The 21,537-nt window shown below is 49.6% G+C and overlaps 2 protein-coding genes across 8 annotated transcripts in view; one reads left to right on the top strand and one right to left on the bottom strand.

The window, feature by feature from the left end:
• The window catches only part of LOC143738532 (uncharacterized), a 158,364-nt gene that overhangs the window by 53,622 nt on the left and 83,205 nt on the right, over positions 1 to 21,537 (top strand). For 6 of the 7 annotated variants that reach the window (XM_077230522.1, XM_077230520.1, XM_077230519.1 and 3 more), the window contains one exon: positions 8,570 to 8,950. The exons of the other annotated variant lie outside the window; for it this stretch is intronic. The gene's annotated coding sequence lies outside the window, so the exon portion shown is untranslated. Of the gene's footprint in view, positions 1 to 8,569; positions 8,951 to 21,537 lie in introns of those variants that run through there. 7 annotated transcript variants of the gene reach the window in all.
• Positions 8,215 to 21,537, bottom strand: part of LOC143738531 (uncharacterized) — a 39,555-nt gene continuing 26,232 nt past the window's right edge. Inside the window, exon 10 of the mRNA XM_077230518.1 lies at positions 8,215 to 8,892. Coding sequence (XP_077086633.1) covers positions 8,845 to 8,892 — 48 coding nt within the window. The 3' untranslated portion in view covers positions 8,215 to 8,844. The remainder of the gene's footprint in view (positions 8,893 to 21,537) is intronic.

The raw sequence follows: 21,537 nt of genomic DNA, 5'->3' as shown, positions 1-21,537 counted from the left end.
TTGCAGCAGCATGTGACCTGAAGCTGGTCTCTAATTGGTTTCTTAAAGATCTTCCTCCGGGCGCAGGTCGCTGCGTCTCTGGCGAATCAGAATTTGATACATGTTATTTTATCCAATCTGATTGGTTCTCGTCACCTGTCATTCAACTTTACGCTCTTGGTCACTACTGCGAGTGCACAGGGGACTCCGCCAAAACCTTGCTAGGGTGATCACTTTCGTAGAGATAATGGCAGCAGTTAAACCAAATTCTGTCATTGATTTACAAAAAAAAAACCTTTCACAAGGCGTTCGCTGGAAGAAAAAAAAAAAGGAAAAAGGATCTCGGACCGGACCAATCCGATTTACAAATCGGCAGCAGCCAGTGACAGAGTACGAGCTACACCCGGAGCTACACCCGTGCATGTTATGAGAAATGTGTCAGCACTTTTTTTTCAGTTTTGTGGACAATAACAGGGGTAAGAGACCTCAAACAGCTATCTGAAATGTATTTGTATTTATTTTCGCCCCGCCCCCCCAAAAATAATTATCACCAGCCGCCACTGGAAATGAATAACACACATGACAGTCTAGAAGAGATCAGCTGATCAGAGCATTACATGATGATTCAAGTCAAGTCAGTCAAGTCACCTTTATTTATATAGCGCTTTTTACAATACAGATGGTTTCAAAGCAGCTTTAAAGAGATAACAGGAAAATAATGTTGTAATTGTATTGTTAAATATAAAATTAAATGTCCCCAACTAAGCAAGCCAAAAGCCAATGGCGACAAAGGCGAAGAAAGGCGAAAAGGCGACAGTGGCAAGGAACCAAAACTCCATCAGTGACTGAATGGAGAAAAAAACCTTGGGAGAACCCAGGCTCAGTCAGGGAGCCAGTCCTCCTTTGGCCAATGAACGAACAGTGTATGATTATGATTCAGGCAGCATTATAGGTCAGAAGTCAGATGGGATCAGAACTTTCACAACATTTATCCAGTTCTGGTTGGGGGTCGGAGTCATCACGCCGGTATGGTGAAATAAAGTAGCGCTGTAATAATTTTTTTATTACTTAACCAGAGAAAGAGAGAGAGAGAGAGCCACAGAGAGAAAGAGAGTGCGCACGCCCAAGTGAGTAACCTAATATTGAAACTTATTGGTTTAATTAATTGTAACCGACTGGGAAACCAAAGTTTTCCCAAACTTGCGATCTTAAAGAGTCCAGCGGGTCCTCTAACTCTTGTGGGTCGCCACCACTCGCCATACTCGTCCTTAGTGCTGCTATCTCTGATTCACTCACTGGACCGTCGACCTGACTAAACACTGCCTAAGGCGGGGCTACAGATTATGTGTCGCTAAAGAACCCGTGTACGTAACAGTAGTTCCCTTTCGTTGTCACTCCGAGTTACGTCCGATGACGACGAATGCGGTTTCGCTTAGAAAGCTTATCAACTTCGAGTATTACAAAATGAGCCAATGGCAAAGAAATGCCATGGGTCTGCAGAATTTGCATAGCGTAACTCCGCCACACCTCGTGGGTATAAAAGGAGGAAGCCGGCAACATGCAGATATGTTTTCGCTTCGGAGCCAAGTGTAATTCTGCACTCCCTAAGCTATCTCTGATTGTCAGCTTCTTACGAGACGAGCAACTCTCCAGTGTTGGTGTGACGGCGATCTCCCGGCGAGTGCGCACTTCCTGCCTATCTGAGCATGGTTTGCCAGCGAGTGTGTTCTCCGCGGGCGCTTCAGCACTGAGTTTTTCTCACAAAAAGAGCTTGCACGCTGCACGTCTTTTTAAAGATGCCTCGCCCGTGCACTTCTGGCTGCGGTCAGCTTGTGTCTGACTCTGATGGGCACGAGCGCTGTCTGGTGTGTTTGGGCATTAATCACGCTAGAGCAGCGCTCGTGGATGAGTCATGTTCTCTCTGTGGGAACATGACCATTGCAACACTTAGAGCGAGACTCAATGATCTCGCAAGAGTGAGAGTCCCCTCATCCACACCCCGATCTAGCGCCTCCTCGAGAGGCTCTACTTTGGCTGGTGGCCAGGGTGATCTGAGGGTGTCTGTGTGGAACAAAGCGCCGACTATTTGTCCGTGCCCCACAGCACCTTCACCAGTGTTGCAACCCGCGAGCGTTCAGGGGATTCCTGCGGGACCGTCGTTTGAGGTCCCGCGGGTTTCCTTTGGCGCTCCAGAGGAAGACGTGATGTCAATCGCAGCATCACAAGGCGGGTCTGATTCATCTGGAAGTGACGACTCGTCACAGTTGCCACCTTCGGGGGTGAATACGGCTGTGGCTCTTTCTGATCCAGAGATGACGGCCATGCTTTCCCGGGCGGCCGTGAGCATTGGTTTAGAGTGGTCCCCTCCACCCTGTCTTGAGCGCTCGCGGCTGGACGATTGGTTTTTGGGTGCAGCTGCGGCTTCCCGTCCTCAGCCTGCCCCAATACCTTTCTTCCCGGACGTGCATGATGAAATCTCGAAGTCCTGGAAGACTCCCATGTCTTCCCGCGACTGCTCGCTGGTTTCATCCGCCTTACCTCCCCTCGATGGGGAAGCTGCCCGTGGGTACACTGGGCTCCCCCCGGTTGAGTGCTCTGTTGCGATGCAGCTGTGTCCTCAGAGTGCTTCTTCTCGCGCCGAGCCTAAGCACCCATCCAAAGCCTGTAGGTTCTCGTCTACCCTAGTGGCGAAGTCCTACAGAGCGGCGGGACAGGCAGCTGCCTCTCTGCATGCCATGGCCACTCTGCAGGTCTATCAGGCCCAGATGCTAAGGGACATGCACGAGGGTAGGACGGACCCAGGGCTCTTTGATGAGCTGCGCGCCGCCACCGACCTCGCCCTCCGGGCGACGAAGGTGACCACACGCTCCCTGGGTCTGGTGATGTCCACAGCTGTGGTCCAGGAGAGACATCTATGGCTGAACCTGGCTGACATGCGGGATGCTGAGCGTTCCCGCCTGCTCGACACCCCCATGTCCCAGGCCGGCCTATTCGGCGGTGCTGTGGAGGATTTCGCCCAACAGTTCTCCACTGCCCAGAAACAGACTGAGGCCATTAAGCATATTCTGCCCCGACGGCCCGCTGCTGCCTCCACCCAGCCGACCGGGCAGAACCCTCAGTCTGTTCGCCGCCGAGGGCGCCCTCCTGCGGCTCCCGCCCCTCCCGCCCGGCCCAAGCAGCAGCCTCCACCCGGGCCCGGTCGCGGAGGAAGCCGTAAGAAGGCGCCCCAGGCCTCTCCAACCCCGTCCCCCGCTAAACGCCGGGCCAAGCGGCGCTCCTGAGACGGGCTGCTCATCTTTTGTTCTCCACTCCCCGCTGCTCACCCACGGGTGGGCAGCACCCTAATGTGGTTAAAGAAAGAAGTGACATTTCCATCCCTGAGCACACAGAGTTCTCGGACGACACGGTGCGCCGCCCCCGAGTCGTGCACCCCTCGTCCTCCTCTGTCCCAGAGCCGGCTGACAGTGTGCGCCGTCCCCGGACCGTGCCGCTCTCACCCGCCTCTGTCGCCAGCCCCTTGGCAGAGCAGACCCCCGTGGAACGTTCATCCTTCCCTGGTCTCCTCTGTCAGGGCGCGGGAAATGACTGTGCCCCCACACCGGGCCGCTATGCCGTCCACGTCTGGGCCAGTCATTCCGCCCTGCTGCACCACCGGTGGGAAGTCTGTGGTTCGTATGACCCCGCTGGTACAGTTCTTGGGAGCCTGGCTAGAGCTTCCCTTCCTGTCCCGCTGGGTCGCGCAGACGATCAGGCTCGGCTACGCGATTCAGTTTGTGCGGTCTCCTCCCCGCTTCAGGGGAGTCCGCTCCACTTTGGTCGGTGGCAACGCCCCTATCATGAGAGCAGAGATCGCTACCCTGCTGGCGAAGGGTGCGATCGAGACCGTCCCTCCGGCCGAAATGAGGACCAGCTTCTACAGCCCGTACTTCATTGTCCCAAAGAAAACCGGTGGGTTACGGCCAATCCTGGACCTGCGGGTGCTGAACCGTTCCCTTCACAGGCTGCCGTTCAAGATGCTCACTGCCAAACGCATTTTCGAATGTGTGCGGCCCCAGGATTGGTTTGCTGCAATCGACCTGAAGGACGCCTACTTCCATGTCTCCATTCTCCCTCGACACAGACCGTTCCTACGGTTTGCTTTCGAGGGGCAGGCATACCAGTACGCGGTTCTCCCTTTCGGGCAGGCCCTGTCTCCTCGCGTCTTCACGAAGGTCGCCGAGGCAGCCCTTGTTCCCCTTCGGGAACACGGGATTCGCATCCTGAACTATATCGACGACTGGCTGATCCTAGCTCACTCTCGAGACCAGGTTTGCGAACACAGGGACCTAGTGCTCCAGCACCTGGCTCGTCTGGGCCTTCGGGTCAACTGGGAAAAGAGCAAACTTTCCCACGTGCAGAGGATCTCTTTTCTCGGTATGGATATCGACTCGGTCGCCATGTCCGCGCAGCTTTCGAGCGAGCGCGCGGAATCACTGCTGACTTGCCCGAGACAGTTTGAGGGCAAGAGTGCGGTTCCACTGAAACTTTTTCAGAGGCTCCTGGGGCATATGGCATCTGCAGCCGCGGCAACACTGCTCGGATTGCTTCATATGAGAACGCTTCAGCTTTGGCTTCGCGACCGAGTCCCGGGGTGGGCATGGCAACACAGCACCCTCCGAGTAACATTTACTCCGACCTGCCGTCAGACCTTCACCCCGTGGTCGAACCTCAGTTTTCTACGGGCCAGAGTGCCCCTGGAACGAGCTTCGCGGCATGTTGTTGTAACTATAGATGCCTCCTCCACGGGCTGGGGTGCCATGTGCAATGGACGTGCTGCCGCGGGCTCCTGGACAGGACCCTGACGCCTCTGGCATGTCAATTGCCTCGAGTTGCTGGCTGTACGTCTTGCTTTGCGCCGCTTCCGGGCCGTGCTCAAGAACCAACACGAACTAGTCCGTTCAGACAATACCGCCACTGTAGCGTACATCAACCATCAAGGTGGTCTACGCTTCCGCCGTATGTCGCAACGCGCCCGCCACCTCCTCATATGGAGTCAGAAGCATCTGAGGTCGCTTCATGCCATTTATATCCCCGGAGCCCTGAACTGTGCAGCCGACGAGCTCTCACGGCTTCAGCCCCTCCCGGGAGATTGGCGACTCCATCCCCAGTCGGTTCAGCTGATTTGGGACCAGTTCGGGGACGCACAGATAGATCTGTTTGCCTCTCACGACTCGACCCATTGCGACCTGTATTATTCCGTGACCGAGGGCACGCTCGGCACGGATGCACTGGCGCACAGCTGGCCGCGGGACCGCAAATATGCGTTTCCCCCAGTGAGCCTTCTTGCGCAGACCCTGCGCAAGGTCAGGGAGGACGAGGAGCAGGTCATTCTAGTCGCGCCGTACTGGCCCGCCCGGACCTGGTTCTCCGAACTAGTACTCCTCGCGACAGCACCTTCTTGGCCGATTCCCCTGAGGAAGGACCTCCTTTCTCAGGGACGGGGCACCCTATGGCACCCTCGTCCCGATCTTTGGAGCCTCCACGTGTGGCTCCAGGACGGGACGAGGCAGGTTTGAGTACCCTGCCACCAGCGGTGGCGGCTACCATCACTTCCGCTAGAGCATCGTCCACTAGACACGTCTATGCGTTGAAGTAGAACCTCTTCGTCAACTGGTGCTCTTCTCACCGAGAAGACCCCAGGAGATGTTCGATTAGTGTCGTGCTTTCCTTCCTTCAAGATGGGTTGGAGCGAAGGCTGTCTCCCTCCACCCTGAAAGTCTATGTTGCCGCTATTGCCGCACACCATGACCCGGTCGAAGGTAAGTCCTTGTGAAGCACGACCTGATCGTCAGGTTCCTGAGAGGAGCGAGGAGACTGAATCCTCCTCGCCCTCCTCTCGTTCCCTCTTGGGACCTCTCAGTGGTTCTAACTGCCCTGCAGAGTGCTCCCTTTGAGCTTTTGCAATCAGTGGAGCTTAAGTTCCTGTCTATGAAGACAGCGCTCCTGGTTGCATTGGCCTCCATCAAGAGGGGGACCTGCACGCATTCTCCGGTGATGAAGTGTGCCTGGAATTCGGGCAGGCTTACTCTCACGTGATCCTGATACCCCGGCTCGGATATGTGCCCAAGGTTCCTACCACTCCCTTCCGGGACCAGGTGGTGAACCTGCAAGCGCTGCACCTGGAGGAGGCAGACCCAGCCTTGGCACTGCTCTGTCCAGTATGCGCTCTCCGTGCCTATGTAGACAGGACGCAGTGTTTCAGGACCTCAGACCAGCTCTTTGTCTGTTATGGTGGGAAGCTGAAGGGAAAGGCTCTCTCCAAGCAAAGGTTGTCTCACTGGATAGTGGACGCCATTGCCTTGGCATACCAGCAGCAAGGTCGACCGTGCCCCCTTGGTGTGACTGCCCACTCCACCCGGAGTGTGGCGTCCTCTTGGGCTCTAGCGCATGGCGCCTCGATAACAGACATCTGCAGAGCTGCAGGCTGGGCGACACCTAACACATTCGCGAGATTCTACAATCTCCGAGTTATGCCAGTGTCCTCTCATGTACTCGCTTCAAACAGCTAGTACTGGATCCGCTCAGGTGTCTTCGCTTGCTCGCCATTCCACTCCACGGACTGGATACGTGCGATATTCTCCTCAGGTGAGCTTCTCCGAAAGCCCTGAGTTCCTCCAGCACTCCTGACGTCGGTGCCAGTGTCTATTGCCTGCGCGTCGGCTAGGTGCCTCCCGTGTGCATGGTCCCTCCTCTGAGCGACCCCCCACATGTGTATTTCCACTGTAAGCCTCTCTGAGCATGTGTCTTTCCCTTGGCAAGCCACCTTGCCACCCCTGGGGTTGAAATATTCCACCTGCGGCTGGACACCCCGGTGTTCTCCATATGCATCCTTCGGGTCATATGTGTATTCTCTAAGTCCCCCCCGTTGGGCTGGCAATATTTGCATATTTCCTCTAAACTATGGGATATGCCCCCCAGTGTACCTTGGTATTCCTGTGCTAGATAGGAGTCCTTCGTCTGTGCCAATCTCACGACAAGGATCTCAGATTTACGTAGGGCACTGGAAGACAGCCGAGAAGGTGGCGTGCTTAGACTGGTAACCCCATTCGTCGTCATCCGACGTAACTCGGAGTGACAACGAAAGGGAACGTCTCGGTTACGTATGAAACCCTCGTTCCCTGAGTAGGGAACGGAGACGTTACGTCTGCCTGACACTTTCCGCTGTACCGCGGGGATCGCCTGAGCTCAGTCTTGGCTCCTCAGCGAAGAAACATATCTGCATATTGCCGGCTTCCTCCTTTTATACCCACGAGGTGGGGCGGAGTTACGCTATGCAAATTCCGCAGACCCATGGCATTTCTTTGCCATTGGCTCGTTTTGTAATACTCGAAATTGATAGGCTTTCTAAGTGAAACCCCATTCGTCGTCATCCGACGTAACGTCTCCGTTCCCTACTCAGGGAACGAGGGTTACATACGTAACTGAGACGTTCTGCATTACATTCATTAATTTGCACAAGTTTTTTTAATTTTTATACCGTGTATTCTCCACGTCAATTCATGAACCGAACGTTATGCCCGTAACGTTTCGGTTCAATACGAATACATGTACCGTTCCACCCCTATACCCTACCTCTCACAATGCCACAGTGGATACGGAAAATAAGACGTGAAGCATCACCTGGAAGATTGGGTTAATGGTGGGATCCTGACACTCAGTATGCACTAAATATACACTACGTGTGCAGTAAATATTGCCACTTAGTCAAATATCAGTTTTATATATGTTATTTCTGTAAGCTAAGCTATACTGATTACGTTCCTCTCCAGTGGACGTAAGTTAGTTCTCAGAGTAATATTCAATTGCCTGTATCCACTTTTGTGTCCTTAAACACTTGTTTTTGGGGTCAACAGCTTGCTATATGAATATTCATATATACGGTATATTCATGTTTAATTCACTGACCATATATAAACATTTATTGGGGGACATTAAAAACATGGTAAGGAATGATTAAAGGATCTGCAATATATGGAAATTAATTTTCTCTTGCAACATTAATACGTTTTATGTAGTAATGGGACCGAATAATAAGTACATTTTAAAATGTTTTGTCTTATTCAACATCCAATAAAAGGTACCAGACAAATACTTGTATTTATCAATTAAATAAGTTGTTTTTGTTTTACCAGGTTCAGTCCAAACTGGGTTCAGAGATGATCAGTTCTGTGTGGGTTAAGATGTCATTTCCTCTTCTTTCTTTCTTCTTTAACACCTGTTTCTCTGAAAACATGTGTGGTTAAACTAACTAAGTTCTCACACTCATGTTTCCAAACCTCATCAGTGAGTTCATCGCTCTGAAAATACTACTGACTAGACCAAAGGTTATTAAAACAGTTCTGAAAGTGCAAGAACTCAAAGCCAGAATACAAATAGGACAAAAGACAACAATTCATTACAATTTGTTTGTTATAATGTAAAAGACATTGAAACATCATGTATTATATATTAATAAAAAATGAAACCATCAGGATTCAGGTATATTAGATTGATATTCCTCTGATCATGTGGGTTTTATATAATTATTTGACTGATATGTTCTTGTTCACAGAGGCATAAAGTTGACTTCAGTTCTCCTGAGATCCAGCTTTTGCTCCCCTGATGGAAGCATACGTCACTTTATCACAGCGAACCTGAATGAACATCACAGTTGTTTTAACCCACAATTATTACAGCATGTTGTTTGAACTCAATTCATGAAGAACTGCATATAATCACACAAATCAACAATAACTGCATATAAGAAGAAAATACAAACTATCATGTTGAGTAAAGCTGGACAACATCAAGGAATTGTTTGCTTACCTTGTTCTTTTTTCCTTGTTTTTAACTGTACGCAGTGATTTCAGAATAAATCGCATCTTCTGTCTGCTCCTAAACATAAATGGAAATATGGAAAAGTCAAGCTATTAAATGCCATCCATCAATAATATTTTACTCAGGTGCTGCAAATGTTCAGGTAATATATGTGTAAAACGTGTGTCCTGGCAATTTCACATGAATGTTTTGTGAAAATGTATTATACAGACATGACGTTATGATGACAGATCCTATTGTAACATTACAGGATGTTTGACTTGAGTTGACCCACACAACAGGAACAACACATGATGAAATCCACAACTAGAACAATGGGCAATTACTAACAGGTACCACAACACACTCGTGATTTCCATTACACGAGAGTAGATGTTAAAACTTCATGCTGATTTGTAATCGGCTTTCGCCAAGATAAGCACCAACTAAGACGTAGCTTTACAGTAACCTATCTTCTCCATCCATTTACGCTTCTTTCCATACAGTGATTTAAATCTGCTTCTGTCTTGTGTTAATTGCTGCAGTGTATTTTGCGTGTCAGCACACACAACGACTGCAACCACAGTGCGGTCCCCCCATAACAACCCTCTGGATTGAGCTGAGTAGGAAACATCTCTAGGGTCTTCAAGTGGGCACCTCAAGTGGGCAAGTGGCGTCCCAGAGTCACCCCCCTCCGTCCCCCACTCAACTCAGCCCAGCTTACTGACCTTTACCTCCCTCCTGCTGCTGAGGTTGCTCCTTCCTCATAGTTCACATGTGACCTAACCATAATCTTTCACAATCTCTCCGCAACCCGACCATACGCGCCAACCCGTTTGACTAAGGCTGTCGAGCCCCACTGCCGTCATTAAAGCAGGTTCAGTGGCAACGGTTCCGTATGGCATACTACCTGTCCAAACACCAATCCTTATTCACGCAAAATACACAAGAACATAATATTACAATGCAAACTATACAAATAAACCAACAGACTCTTCGAGTTTTCAAGAATTCTTCGAAACCGTAGCATGGCGGCCTGTACACAGCCAGCCAGAATCTTTCCGTCTCAACCACAGCCAGTTGCTGCTCCTCTCTGCTGCTTCAGATAAGTTCTTTACTGTGCGACACAACTCTTGGCCACTGAATCCGACGTCTCTGAGGAACCGGGTTGTAGAGTGTGCCACAAAAACTCGACAACCCACTTCCACTGGATAAACGCGTACTCTCCATCCTCGCTGTTCTGCTTCAGTGGCCAGCTGAGTATACCGCAGTTTCTTCCTCTCATATGCCTCATCTACAGCATCCTCCCATGGCAGTGTTAACTCTATCAGTTGAACAATGCGTGCTGATCCAGACCACAAAACAATATCTGGTCGGAGGTTAGTGGTGGCAATCTCAGGTGGAAAAATAAGCCGTTGATCAAGATCAGCCAGCATTTTCCAGTCCCTAGCAGCTTCCAGTTGTCCTGGACAAGAATTGGATTTAACACCTTTTCTTGGTGGTTGCTCGCCTGGGCAGAGGAATATTGTCTTCTGTGTGTAATGTTTTGCTAGAACAGGTGGCAACTTATTGGTCATGTTACGCTTATCTTCCAATGCTGAAGCCAAACATCGCAGTACTTGGTCATGGCGCCAAGTAAACTGACCCTAGCTAAGAGCCACCTTACATCCTGTCAAAATGTGCCTTAATGTGGCAGGTGATGAACACAAAGGACAAGAGGGATCCTCTCCTACCCAGAGGTTTAGGTTCTGTGGTGATGGGAGAACATCATATGTTGACCTGATAAGGAAACTGACCCTACTCTCTTCCATTGACCAAAGGTCTTGCCAGCCCATCTTGCGTTGTTCCACACTCTCCAATCTCATCCACTCTCCCTGCTTGGCCTGGGAAATGGCCTTTATACACCTCATCCTCTCCTCCTGCTTTCGCAACTCGTTGACTACCAGCTTCCTCCTTTGAGCTGGGGCTGCCTTGTGCCATTTAGGAGGAGCTAAACTGAGCACAAAACCCCCTCTTCCATGCTGTACCTGTCCCACGATATCACCAATTTGAAGGGCAGCCTTTGCCTCTTCCACAGATTTCTTTGCTGACCACTTTCTACCAGTTTTTAACACAGGTCCTGCCTCCCTTACACATTTTTCGTGTGACTCTACTAAGGTCATTTCCAGTCTTACCTTGGCGCACTTAAACTCCTCAGTTAAAGCAGAGACTGGCAGCTGCAATATTCCTTTACTATAAAGTCCCACTCTGCTGAGGCAGCGTGGAACTCCCAACCATTTCCTGATATATGATATATGATATATGTGTCCTTTAGATCCCCATCGTACTATCTCCCAAGACTCTTCACTGGCTTCTCAGAAACTGTTGGTATTGCCTCACTATTAATGAAGAATGTCTACTACCTTGCCTTTAATTACCGAGATGCTCCTTGATTTAGAGGGCTTAAATTGCATTCGTGCCCATTCAATGTTATCGGTTAACTTACCCAATAACCGATTAGTGCAGGCTACCGTTGTAGTCATGGTTGTCATGTCATCCATGTATGCTCTGATTGGTGGTAGTCGCATCCCAGAAGCCAAGCGCTCTCCTCCTACTACCAATGTTGATGCCCTAATGATTACTTCCATTGCCATGGTAAAAGCCAGTGGAGAAATGGTGCATCCTGCCATTATTCCAACCTCTAAGCGTTGCCATGTAGTGCTGAATTCTGGAGTTGAGAAACTAAATTGCAAATCTCCAAAATAGGCTTTCACTAAATTTGTTATCGACATTGGTACCCTGAAAAAATCAAATGCTGCCCAAAGAAGCTCATGTGGCACTGATCCATATGCGTTAGCCAAATCAAGGAATGTCACATGGAGCTCCTTCCTCTCCTTTTTAGCTGATTGAATTCATTGGCAGATAACATTGATCTGTTCTAACCATCCTGAGAACACTGGAATGCCTGCTTTTTTAACTGAAGTGTCAATGAAGCCATTCTTTAATAGGTAGGTTGACAATCTCTGAGCAATAATGCTGAAGAAAATCTTACCTTCGACATTTAATAGTGAAATAGGACGAAACTGACTAATGATTGTAGCATCTTTTTCTTTGGGTATAAAGACTCCACCTGCTCGGTGCCATGCTCTAGGTACAACCTGCTTGTCCAATGCCACTTTTATCAATTTCCACAGAATTCGTAGAACTCCTGAAGCACTTTTGTACACTCTGTACGGAACTCCATTAGGCTCTGGAGATGATGAAGCCCTTGCCTTTCTCACAGCCTGCTCTATCTCTTTCCACTTAGGTGCACAGACCTCCATTTGGTATTCTGGTGGATTGATAGGTGGGATGTCTGACGGAATTGACATAGGCTCATGCCTTTTTGCATCTGTACGCGTTTCCTCCAAATATCTCTCTAGCAAAACCCTAGATGCTTTTAAAGTGTCATTCTTCTCACTGGTGAATAACTTCTTTACGGATTTGCATGGATCTTTATAAAAATAACCCCTCGCATGCTCCTTCTTTTTGTAGCGTTTCCATAGGCACTCAGCTCTGCGTAATGTTGCAAGCTTATCTTTTATGACCCTTTGCAAGAGATTGAGTCCCTCCTTCTGACTTTGTTCTGCTCTTTTCCATTGCTTCCTCAGCTGTCTCCTTTCTCTAACTAACCCTGCAATTTTCTGCTGCCGTCTAGACATTCCAGGAGTATTTTGTACTTTTTCCTTCCTTTTTTCCACACCAAACCTCTCACTTCCATATGCGTAAATGATGTCCCCAAATTTATCCAGCTTCTTTTCAACTGTACCAGTTAATCTTTCCAATGCAAAGCATAGATCTGTGTTTACCGTGTCCCATGCAGTTTTCTCACAAGCTCTTGGCCATCTAACTCCAGGCCTATGCCCGTTGAGGTTCTTTTTTCTTTCTTATGCTGGTTAGTCTGACCGGGTTCACAAGAATCTATGTGTTCATCACTAACTCTGCAAACCCTCCTCTCCTCTATGACAGGGGTGCTGATATCCTGCGAACTGTGGTTTGCTTCCTGTCGCTGGATTTCATTCGACTAACTTGACTGACTTCGTAAGAAGTACTGATTAATGCAAGGCCCTTGTCCCTTCTCCCTCAAGCATTTCATTTTCCCTCGATGAATCTTCAAACCCCTGACCGTTGTCGCCTTGCTCCAGCCACAGACACAAGCTTGGAGTTCAATGACTTTGCTAACTGCAGAACCTGAACTAGTCTTTTGTGAAGTACTCTCCATACTCTTATCCATTTCTATTCCAAAGTCGTTAACCATGTTGTCCAACATTGAGTCATCTTCCGCCCCTGCTCTCGCAGACTCTAGGGGTATTTATCTCAGGATACGTTTACACGAAAACTATATGTTTAAAGCTGAGAAGTTTTCCCATTCACACGGATCCGCAAAAACAACTAAAAATGCTATAATCTGCTTCCAGGCCACTAGATGGCGATGAAACACTATAGACTGAACATGTAGTATGGATGTGCATGACGTCATCATCTTCACAGATTCAAGTTTTTGTTGTTTACATGGAAAGTTTTTTCAAAAACTTGAAACTTTGAAACCCATTTTCAAAACTCTGCGTTTTTCAGCCACCCAAAACGCCGTTGTTATGTAAATAAATGGCCAAAACGCATAAAAAGTTTTACGTTTTTGGTTGAAAACGTTATTGTGTAAACAGCTCCTCAATTACAACAAACTGGCAAAGCATGAGCGAAAGAAAACACAATGGCTGCATCCGAAAGCGTAGGCAGTGACTTGTTGCCTCGCTGTCCTATCAGGCAATGACTTTGTAGACAGCGCTTGCACACAAACGTTCCTCACGAAACTAATTTCACACAGACTTCTGAGGCAGCGTTACGGTTTAATGATCTACAGCAAAATAGAGCAAACTTTGGTTTGCTCAAACACACACTCAGACAAATAACAGGTGAACACACACTCAGACAAAGAACAGGTGAACACACACTCAGACAAAGAACAGGTGAACACACACTCAAACAAAGAACAGGTGAACACACACCTAGACAAAGAACAGGTGAACACACACTCAGACAAAGAACAGGTGAACACACACTCAGACAAAGAACAGGTGAGCACACATTCAGACAAAGAACAGACGAGCACACACGCAGACAAAGAACAGGCGAACACACACTCAGACAAAGAACAGGCGAACACACACTCAGACAAAGAACAGGTGAATACACTCAGACAAAGAACAGGTGAGCACACACTCAGACAAAGAACAGGTGAACACACACTCAGACAAAGAACAGGTGAACACACTCAGACAAGGAACAGGTGAACACACACTCAGACAAAGAACAGGTGAACACACACTCAGACAAAGAGCAGGCGAACATACACTCAGGCAAAGGACAGGCGAACACACACTCAGACAAAGAATAGGTGAACACACACTCAGAAAAAGACAAAGAACAGGTGAACACACACTCAGACAAATAACAGGTGAACACACACTCAGACAAAGAACAGGCGAGCACACACTCAGACAAAGAACAGGCGAACACACATTCAGACAAAGAACAGGTGAACACACACTCAGAAAAAGACAAAGAACAGGTGAACACACACTCAGACAAAGAACAGGTGAACACACACTCAGACAAAGAATAGGTGAACACACACTCAGAAAAAGACAAAGAACAGGTGAACACAGAATCAGACAAAGAACAGGAGAGCACACACTCAGACAAAGGACAGGCGAACACACACTCAGACAAAGAACAGGCGAACACACATTCAGACAAAGAACAGGTGAACACACACTCAGAAAAAGACAAAGAACAGGTGAACACACACTCAGACAAAGAACAGGTGAACACACACTCAGACAAAGAACAGGTGAACACACACTCAGACAAAGAACAGGTGAACACACTTTCAGCCTAAGAACGGGTGAACACACACTCAGACAAAGAACAGGTCAACACACACCTAGACAAAGAACAGGTGAACATATACTCAGACAAAGAACAGTTGAGCACACACTCAGACAAAGAACAGGTGAACACACACTCAGACAAAGAACAGGTGAACACATACTCAGACAAAGAAAAGGTGAACACACTTAGACAAAGAACAGGTGAACAGACACTCAGACAAAGAACAGGTGAACACACACTCAGACTAATAAAAGGTGAACGCACACTCAGACTAATAACAGGTGAACACACACTCAGACAAAGAACAGGTGAACACACACTCAGACAAAGAACAGGTGAACACACACTCAGACTAATAAAAGGTGAACGCACACAGACAAAGAACAGGTGAATACACTCAGACAAAGAACAGGTGAACACACACTCAGACAAAGAACAGGTGAACACACACTCAGACAAAGAACAGGCGAACACAGACAAAGAACAGGCGAACACACAGACAAAGAACAGGCGAACACACTCAGACAAAGAACAGGTGAACACACACTCAGACAAAGAATAGGTGAACACACAATCAGACAAATAACAGGTGAATACACACTCACACAAAGAACAGGTGAACACACACTCAGACAAAGAACAGGTGAACACACACTCAGACAAAGAACAGGTGAACACACACTCAGACAAAGAACAGGTAAACACACTCTCAGACAAAGAACAGACGAACACACTTAGACAAAGAACAGGCGAACACACTCAGACAAAGAACAGGTGAACACAAACTCAAACAAAGAACAGGTGAACACACAATCAGACAAAGAACAGGTGAATACACACTCAGACAAAGAACAGGTGAACACACAATCAGACAAAGAACAGGTGAGCACACACTCAGACAAAGAACAGGTGAACACACACTCAGACAAAGAACAGGTGAACACACTCAGACAAAGAGCAGGTGAACACACACTCAGACAAAGAACAGGCGAACACACACTCTGACAAAGAACAGGTGAACACACTCAGAAAAAGAAAAAGAACAGGTGAGCACACACTCAGACAAAGAACAGGTGAACACACACTCAGACAAAGAACGTCCTGGTTGCGTATGCAACCCACCGTTCCCTGAAGGAGGGAACGGAGGACGTAGTCGAGGTCGACTGAATGGGGATCGCGTCAGAGAGCATATCATCTTCGAGTACTATTGAACGAGCCAATGTAATTGGCGTGCGTGATTCGCATCAGCCTCCTGATGCCCCCGCAATTAAGGCGGGGAAGGACAGGGCTTAGGCCAGGGAAGTCACTGCTGTTCCTACAGGACCACTGGGAAAGCGTTCCCGTACATTGGAAGGAAGTGACGCTATGGAAGCACATCCTACCCGAAGGGAGGTAAATGTGGAAAATACACATATGAACTGGGCGGATGACCGGGCAGTATAACATATGGAATAACACTGGGGTGGCTCCAGCCTAAGACGGGGGAGACTTACCGGACAGTGACGGCAGAGAGACTCTGCCGAGGGAAGACACGGGCTCGCAGTAGGGAGCCGTATCGTGGAAGAATACAATATGGGGTCGCCGTTGGGACCGCAACATATGGACCCAACCTAACACAGGTTCCACACTGCTTACAAGTGATAGGCCTAACACCAGACGTTCCGCACGTCCGACGTCGGAGGGGTGTGGAGGAACTCAACATGGTTCAATTTTAAGGGAACTCAACTGGAGTAGAAAGGCGCACGTATCCAGTCCATAGGAGGGGAATGGCACAGCAAGCCGACACTTGAACCGGGCTCACGGTGAAACCTGCTTCATGAGAAGGGAGCCCACGGGAAGAAGCGGTTCAACTAGGTGTCGTCCAGCCCCCAACTCTAGAATCTGTTTAGCAAAGCATATCGTCAATGCCCAGGCGGAGCACTTTACACTCATCATAGAGGAGCTCAACACTTAAGTGGATATGTTGCATCTCGGAATTTTTACCGAAATGAAAGCAAGCACTAAGTGGCCAACTTTGCTTGGAAACAGCCTTCCCTCTCTGCTGAATTCCTAACAGATATTTGTAGAGCTGGTCTGAGGTCTATGCCTTGCGTTCTGTACACGTCTAACCGCTATAAGCAAACAGACAGAGAAAGCCAGGGCTGGATCTGCCTCCTCCGGGGCAGCGCTTGCAGGCTCACCACCCGCTCCTATTACGGGAGAGGTAGGAACCTTGGGCACAATCCGAGCCGGGGTCTCAGCTTGTGAGAGTTAGCCGGCCCGAACTCCAGGCACAATACGTTGACCGAAAGCGAGCAAGTCCCTACCCTCTACTAGAGACCACGCGAGCAGGAGAACTGATATAACAGAATTTTTTAACTCACTGCCTGCAGTGGCTCAGGGGCGGTCTCTGCAGTGCAGTTGCACCAGAGATAAGGCCCAAGAGGATAAAGAGGGACGCAAGGATTTACATTTCCTTGCTCCTCAGAAACCTGACGATCAGGACGTGCTTCTCCATACTTCTGCATCACGATGAGCGTTGTTTAAACACCGAGGTAACATCACTTTGAGGGTGAAGGAAAACAGCCTACTCCAACCCATCTTGCAGGAAAGAGAGCACTGAAGTGATCGAAAGCTTTCAGGATCTCCTCTGGAGAGAAGACGCACTTCACGACTAGGTTCCACTTCTAAAGGCGTAAGCACGCTACCCATTTCTAGGGGGTGCTCGCAGAAGTGATGTTACCTATCACATGTCCCTGTGATAGCCACCTGAACCTCCGCGTTCAGATGTAAGACCGCCCAGAATCTCCAGGGGTAGAACGGGGGTGCCATCGTGCCCCGTCCCTGAAAAAGTGTTCAGGGGAAGTCAGGAAGGCTGTCGGGAACCAGGTCTAGTTGGGCCAATGAGGGGCAACTATGAAGACCTGCTCCCTCCTGACTTGGCACCATAGGTGCAAGCGACGGGCGCAGAAAGACAGGAGCATTGCTCAACACAACGTGAAGATCACTGAGCTTCAGGAGCATTTTCTGCTCAGCACTTGAGTGTGATAAGTTCACTGAGCCTTAGGAGCATTTCTGCTCAACACCTGAGTGTGATAAACTCACTGAGCTACAGGAGCATCTCTGCTCAACACTTGAGTACGAAGAACTTCACTGAGCAACAGGAGCATTTCTGCTCAACACTGAGTGTGAAAGGATTCACTGAGCTTCAGGAGCATTTCTGCTCAACACCTGAGTGTGATGAATTCACTGAGCTACAGGAGCATTGCTGCTCAACACCTGAGTGCGATGAACTACACTGAGTTTCAGGAGCATTTCTGCTCAACATGACATGTGAAGAATTTACTGACTTGAGCAGGCGCCAGACGACCCTGAGTCGCAGTCGCTTTTAGGAGGCTCTCTGGGGAAACTTATTTCTGCAGGCCCCTGGGGCAGCTGAGAGCTAGTGTCTGTCCAAGGGTAGACCGCTCAGACAACACTGGCAAGGAGACGAAACCGGAGAGGCAACTGGGCGGCTCTGGAGTGGTCATGACCCAGCTGGACCCCAGGGGATGGAGTCTCTACTCACCCTGGCTCTAACTGTCATGTGGCTCGTTGGCGGCACGACTGTGTAGAGCGGAAATAGTAGAACAAAGCGTCCTCAGAGGCTTCAGACTCCAAGGAGTAGGTGACGGGTGAGTCGTGACATGCAAGGGAAGCTTAAGCAACGGTCGCAATGTCCAACAACTCAAGGCACATATGCCCGTGTAGTCGAGGGTCGCCCTGGCCCCCGTTAAAACACGCCCTTTATACATGGCCCCTCAGTTGAAGAGGGTTTGGCAGCAGACCGGGATGACTATAGTCACACAGGGTGAGCTGCTCTGCCACGGTCACCTCGGGACTCGATCATGAAGCTAGCGCTGAAGCGGTCATATATGGAGGAAGCCAATGGCTGCATCTACCATATACCCCATGAGCCTCTAAAAGTTCTTTCAGTGGGACGCTTTCTCACTTCAAACACCAGCTGAAAACATTCTCATTGGATAGACGTGTTAGACCGAGTCCATCTCCAAAACTGAAAAAGAGATACTCAGCCCGTGGGCGAGATTACTCTCTCCCAGTTGACCTGAAGACCCAACGGGTTCTGGAGCACTAGAAGGGAAGGTCTCTGTACTGATACTCCAACCCTTACACGCAACACACAGGATGGCCTGCGGTGCGGAAGGTAGAGATCTGAAGCACCCTGTAATGTCGGAGCTGCAGACCAATCTTGGGCCAAGATGGTCACGACCCACCACCTAGTAGCACGAAGAATGAGTTTACAACTGGCCTACGTACCGGCTGGAGGAGCGGCTATATCAAATCCTTCGCCAGCAGGATAAGATAAGCACGCACAAGTCAGAAGCAGCGCTCAACACTCGGTGTGATGAATATCACTGGATTTTCAGGAGCACGTCTGCTCAACACCTAATGTGATGATTATCACTGACTTGAGCGGGATAGCTGAGCCTGAGGTGGGGCAGCAAAGTAAAGAGAGTGGTGTTAGTGTGCTGTGCAACACTTACCTGTCTCCACTAGCGGCAGGGGGCGCGTGAGAAGGCGGATGACCGGGTCCTCGAACGCACCAAGCTGCCTGCTGACGTTCAAGGGGGAGCTGAGGGGTGTAAGGCTATACAGGGTCACACCCGCCAGACTGGCCCTCTTGGGACCCAGGAACAGATGAGATTGCTCTCTCTTTGAAGTGTGGGTACCGCTTGCTCCGCTTTTTTTTTTTTTTTTTTGGGGGGAGCCAGCGGCGGAACAGACACACACAAACAAAGACTCCACCCGGCCCTCACCCGGGAGGAGGTAGTGATCGTGCCAGCTCCAAGAGCATCTCATACATCCCTGGGCGGCCCGATCCAGAATGCTTTCACTGTCGCTTGCCGGGCTGGGCGTCTCTACTGAGGCCAGCTCCATGCTGAGGCCTGGGTGGAGGCTGCCGCGGAGGCCCAGCAGGAGCGGCGGCCGGAGCACGTCCTCGGTGACGAGCAGGCGGAGGAGCTGCCACCGGCGGCGGGTGGAGGCAGCAGCTGGCCGCCGGGCAGGATGTGCCGGATTACCTCCGTCTGCGCTTGAGCAGCAGAGAACTAGTAGTGAGGGGGAAAAGCTATTCAGGCAGTTTCTGGCAGAGAAAGATGCTGTTCACCACCTGGGTTAGGGTTAGGGTTAGGGTTATGCTCTCCATGCATTTCGGGAAAGAAAGGCACTGGGGCGGCGAGCTGAGAACCAGCGCGGCCCGCCCCAAGATACCAAACTCCTGATTCCAACCGAGACTGAACGGGACACGGTGGAGGTTCCCCTCGAGCGCGGCAGCCTCGGCGGCCCCTATTCAGCATAGCTGACATTTCTGGATCTGGCTTGGGCAACGTTACACTCCCAGAGGGAGATAACACAGCCAAGTCGTCATTTCCAGAGGCCAGCTCACCCTCCGATGCTGCTATCGACATCTTATCCTCAGGGGGAACCCCCATTGAAACAGCTGATCAGTCCATTACAGAGGGACCAGTATGCTCAACAGGAATTCCATCGGCTGCGGTGTGATGGAGGAGTGAGGAGCCCACAGGGAATGGTTACCGGGCGAGACATCCATCACTATCCTCCGATCACCCACCCCACACGGCACCCGGGGGTGGGGCATGGTAATGGGGACTCGCACTTCGCGGACGAAGGGCGAGTCTCGATCTCAACACCGCGACAGTCATATTCCCGCAATGAGAACATGAACCGTCCACAAAAGCTGCCTCAGCATCCTGAACATATAAGCACATATGCATACATATTTATATACATATAAACATACAGCCCAAACACGTGATGCAACAATTGTGACCGTCATAGAGGAAAAGGGAACGATCGCATCCAGAAATGCACAGGTGGAATGACATCTTGAAAAAGACGCAAACGCACCCGTGTTGCTCTTTCAGAAAATAGGACCGTCACCAGTGCCAGAGCACACAGGGGAATGACCGCGGCAACACTGAACAGAGAACTGAAACAGTGAAGCACTCACTTTTCCGCTCTCTAACCAGCCGTCAACACACACAAACATTTAGAAATTTGTTGCTGTTAAAACAGCAGTTGAGAGCTCAAAGCTCGCGATCACCGCTGCACTCGCGCTGTAGAACAACAGCACTGAGAGAGTCTTCCTATAGAACACCGTGCCAATACCATGGGGTGGTGATGGCACAATGGATAAGACACATGCCTTTGGTGTGAGAGACCCGGGTTCGAATCCACTGTGAGACACCAATGTGTCCCTGAGCAAGACACTTAACCCCTAGTTGCTCCAGAGGCATGCCACCTCTGACATATATAGCAATTGTAAGTCGCTTTGGATAAAAGCGTCAGCTAAATGAATAAATGTAAATGTAAACACCGACACACTCACTCGTTGTAAACAACAGCACTCTCAGAGACATCAAACGATTGGCTCCGAAGCGAAAGGCAACTAGTGCGTGCATCCACTTCCGTATTTATACCCGCGCCGGGGGGGCGGAGTGTGTGATGCGAATCTCGCATGCCAATTACATTGGCTCGTTCAATTGTACTCAAATATGATAGGCTCTCTGACGCGATCCCCATTCAGTCGACGTCGACTACGTCCGACGTTATCGACTGAAAGGGAACAGGTGAATACACAGACAAAGAACGGGTGAACACACACTCAGACAAAGAACAGGTGAACACACTCACACAAAGAACCGGTGAACACACTCACACAAAGAACAGGTGAATACATTCAAAGAACAGGTGAACAGACACTCAGACAAAGAACAGGTGAACAGACACTCAGACAAAGAACAGGTGACACAC

This window comes from Siphateles boraxobius, unplaced genomic scaffold (assembly GCF_051911475.1).
Source record: "Siphateles boraxobius isolate OS27281-9 unplaced genomic scaffold, OSU_SipBor_1 148, whole genome shotgun sequence".
Taxonomy (NCBI): Eukaryota; Metazoa; Chordata; class Actinopteri; order Cypriniformes; family Leuciscidae; genus Siphateles; species Siphateles boraxobius.
Note: the sequence above shows the minus strand (reverse complement) of the source record. Positions and strands in the feature narration are given on the sequence as shown.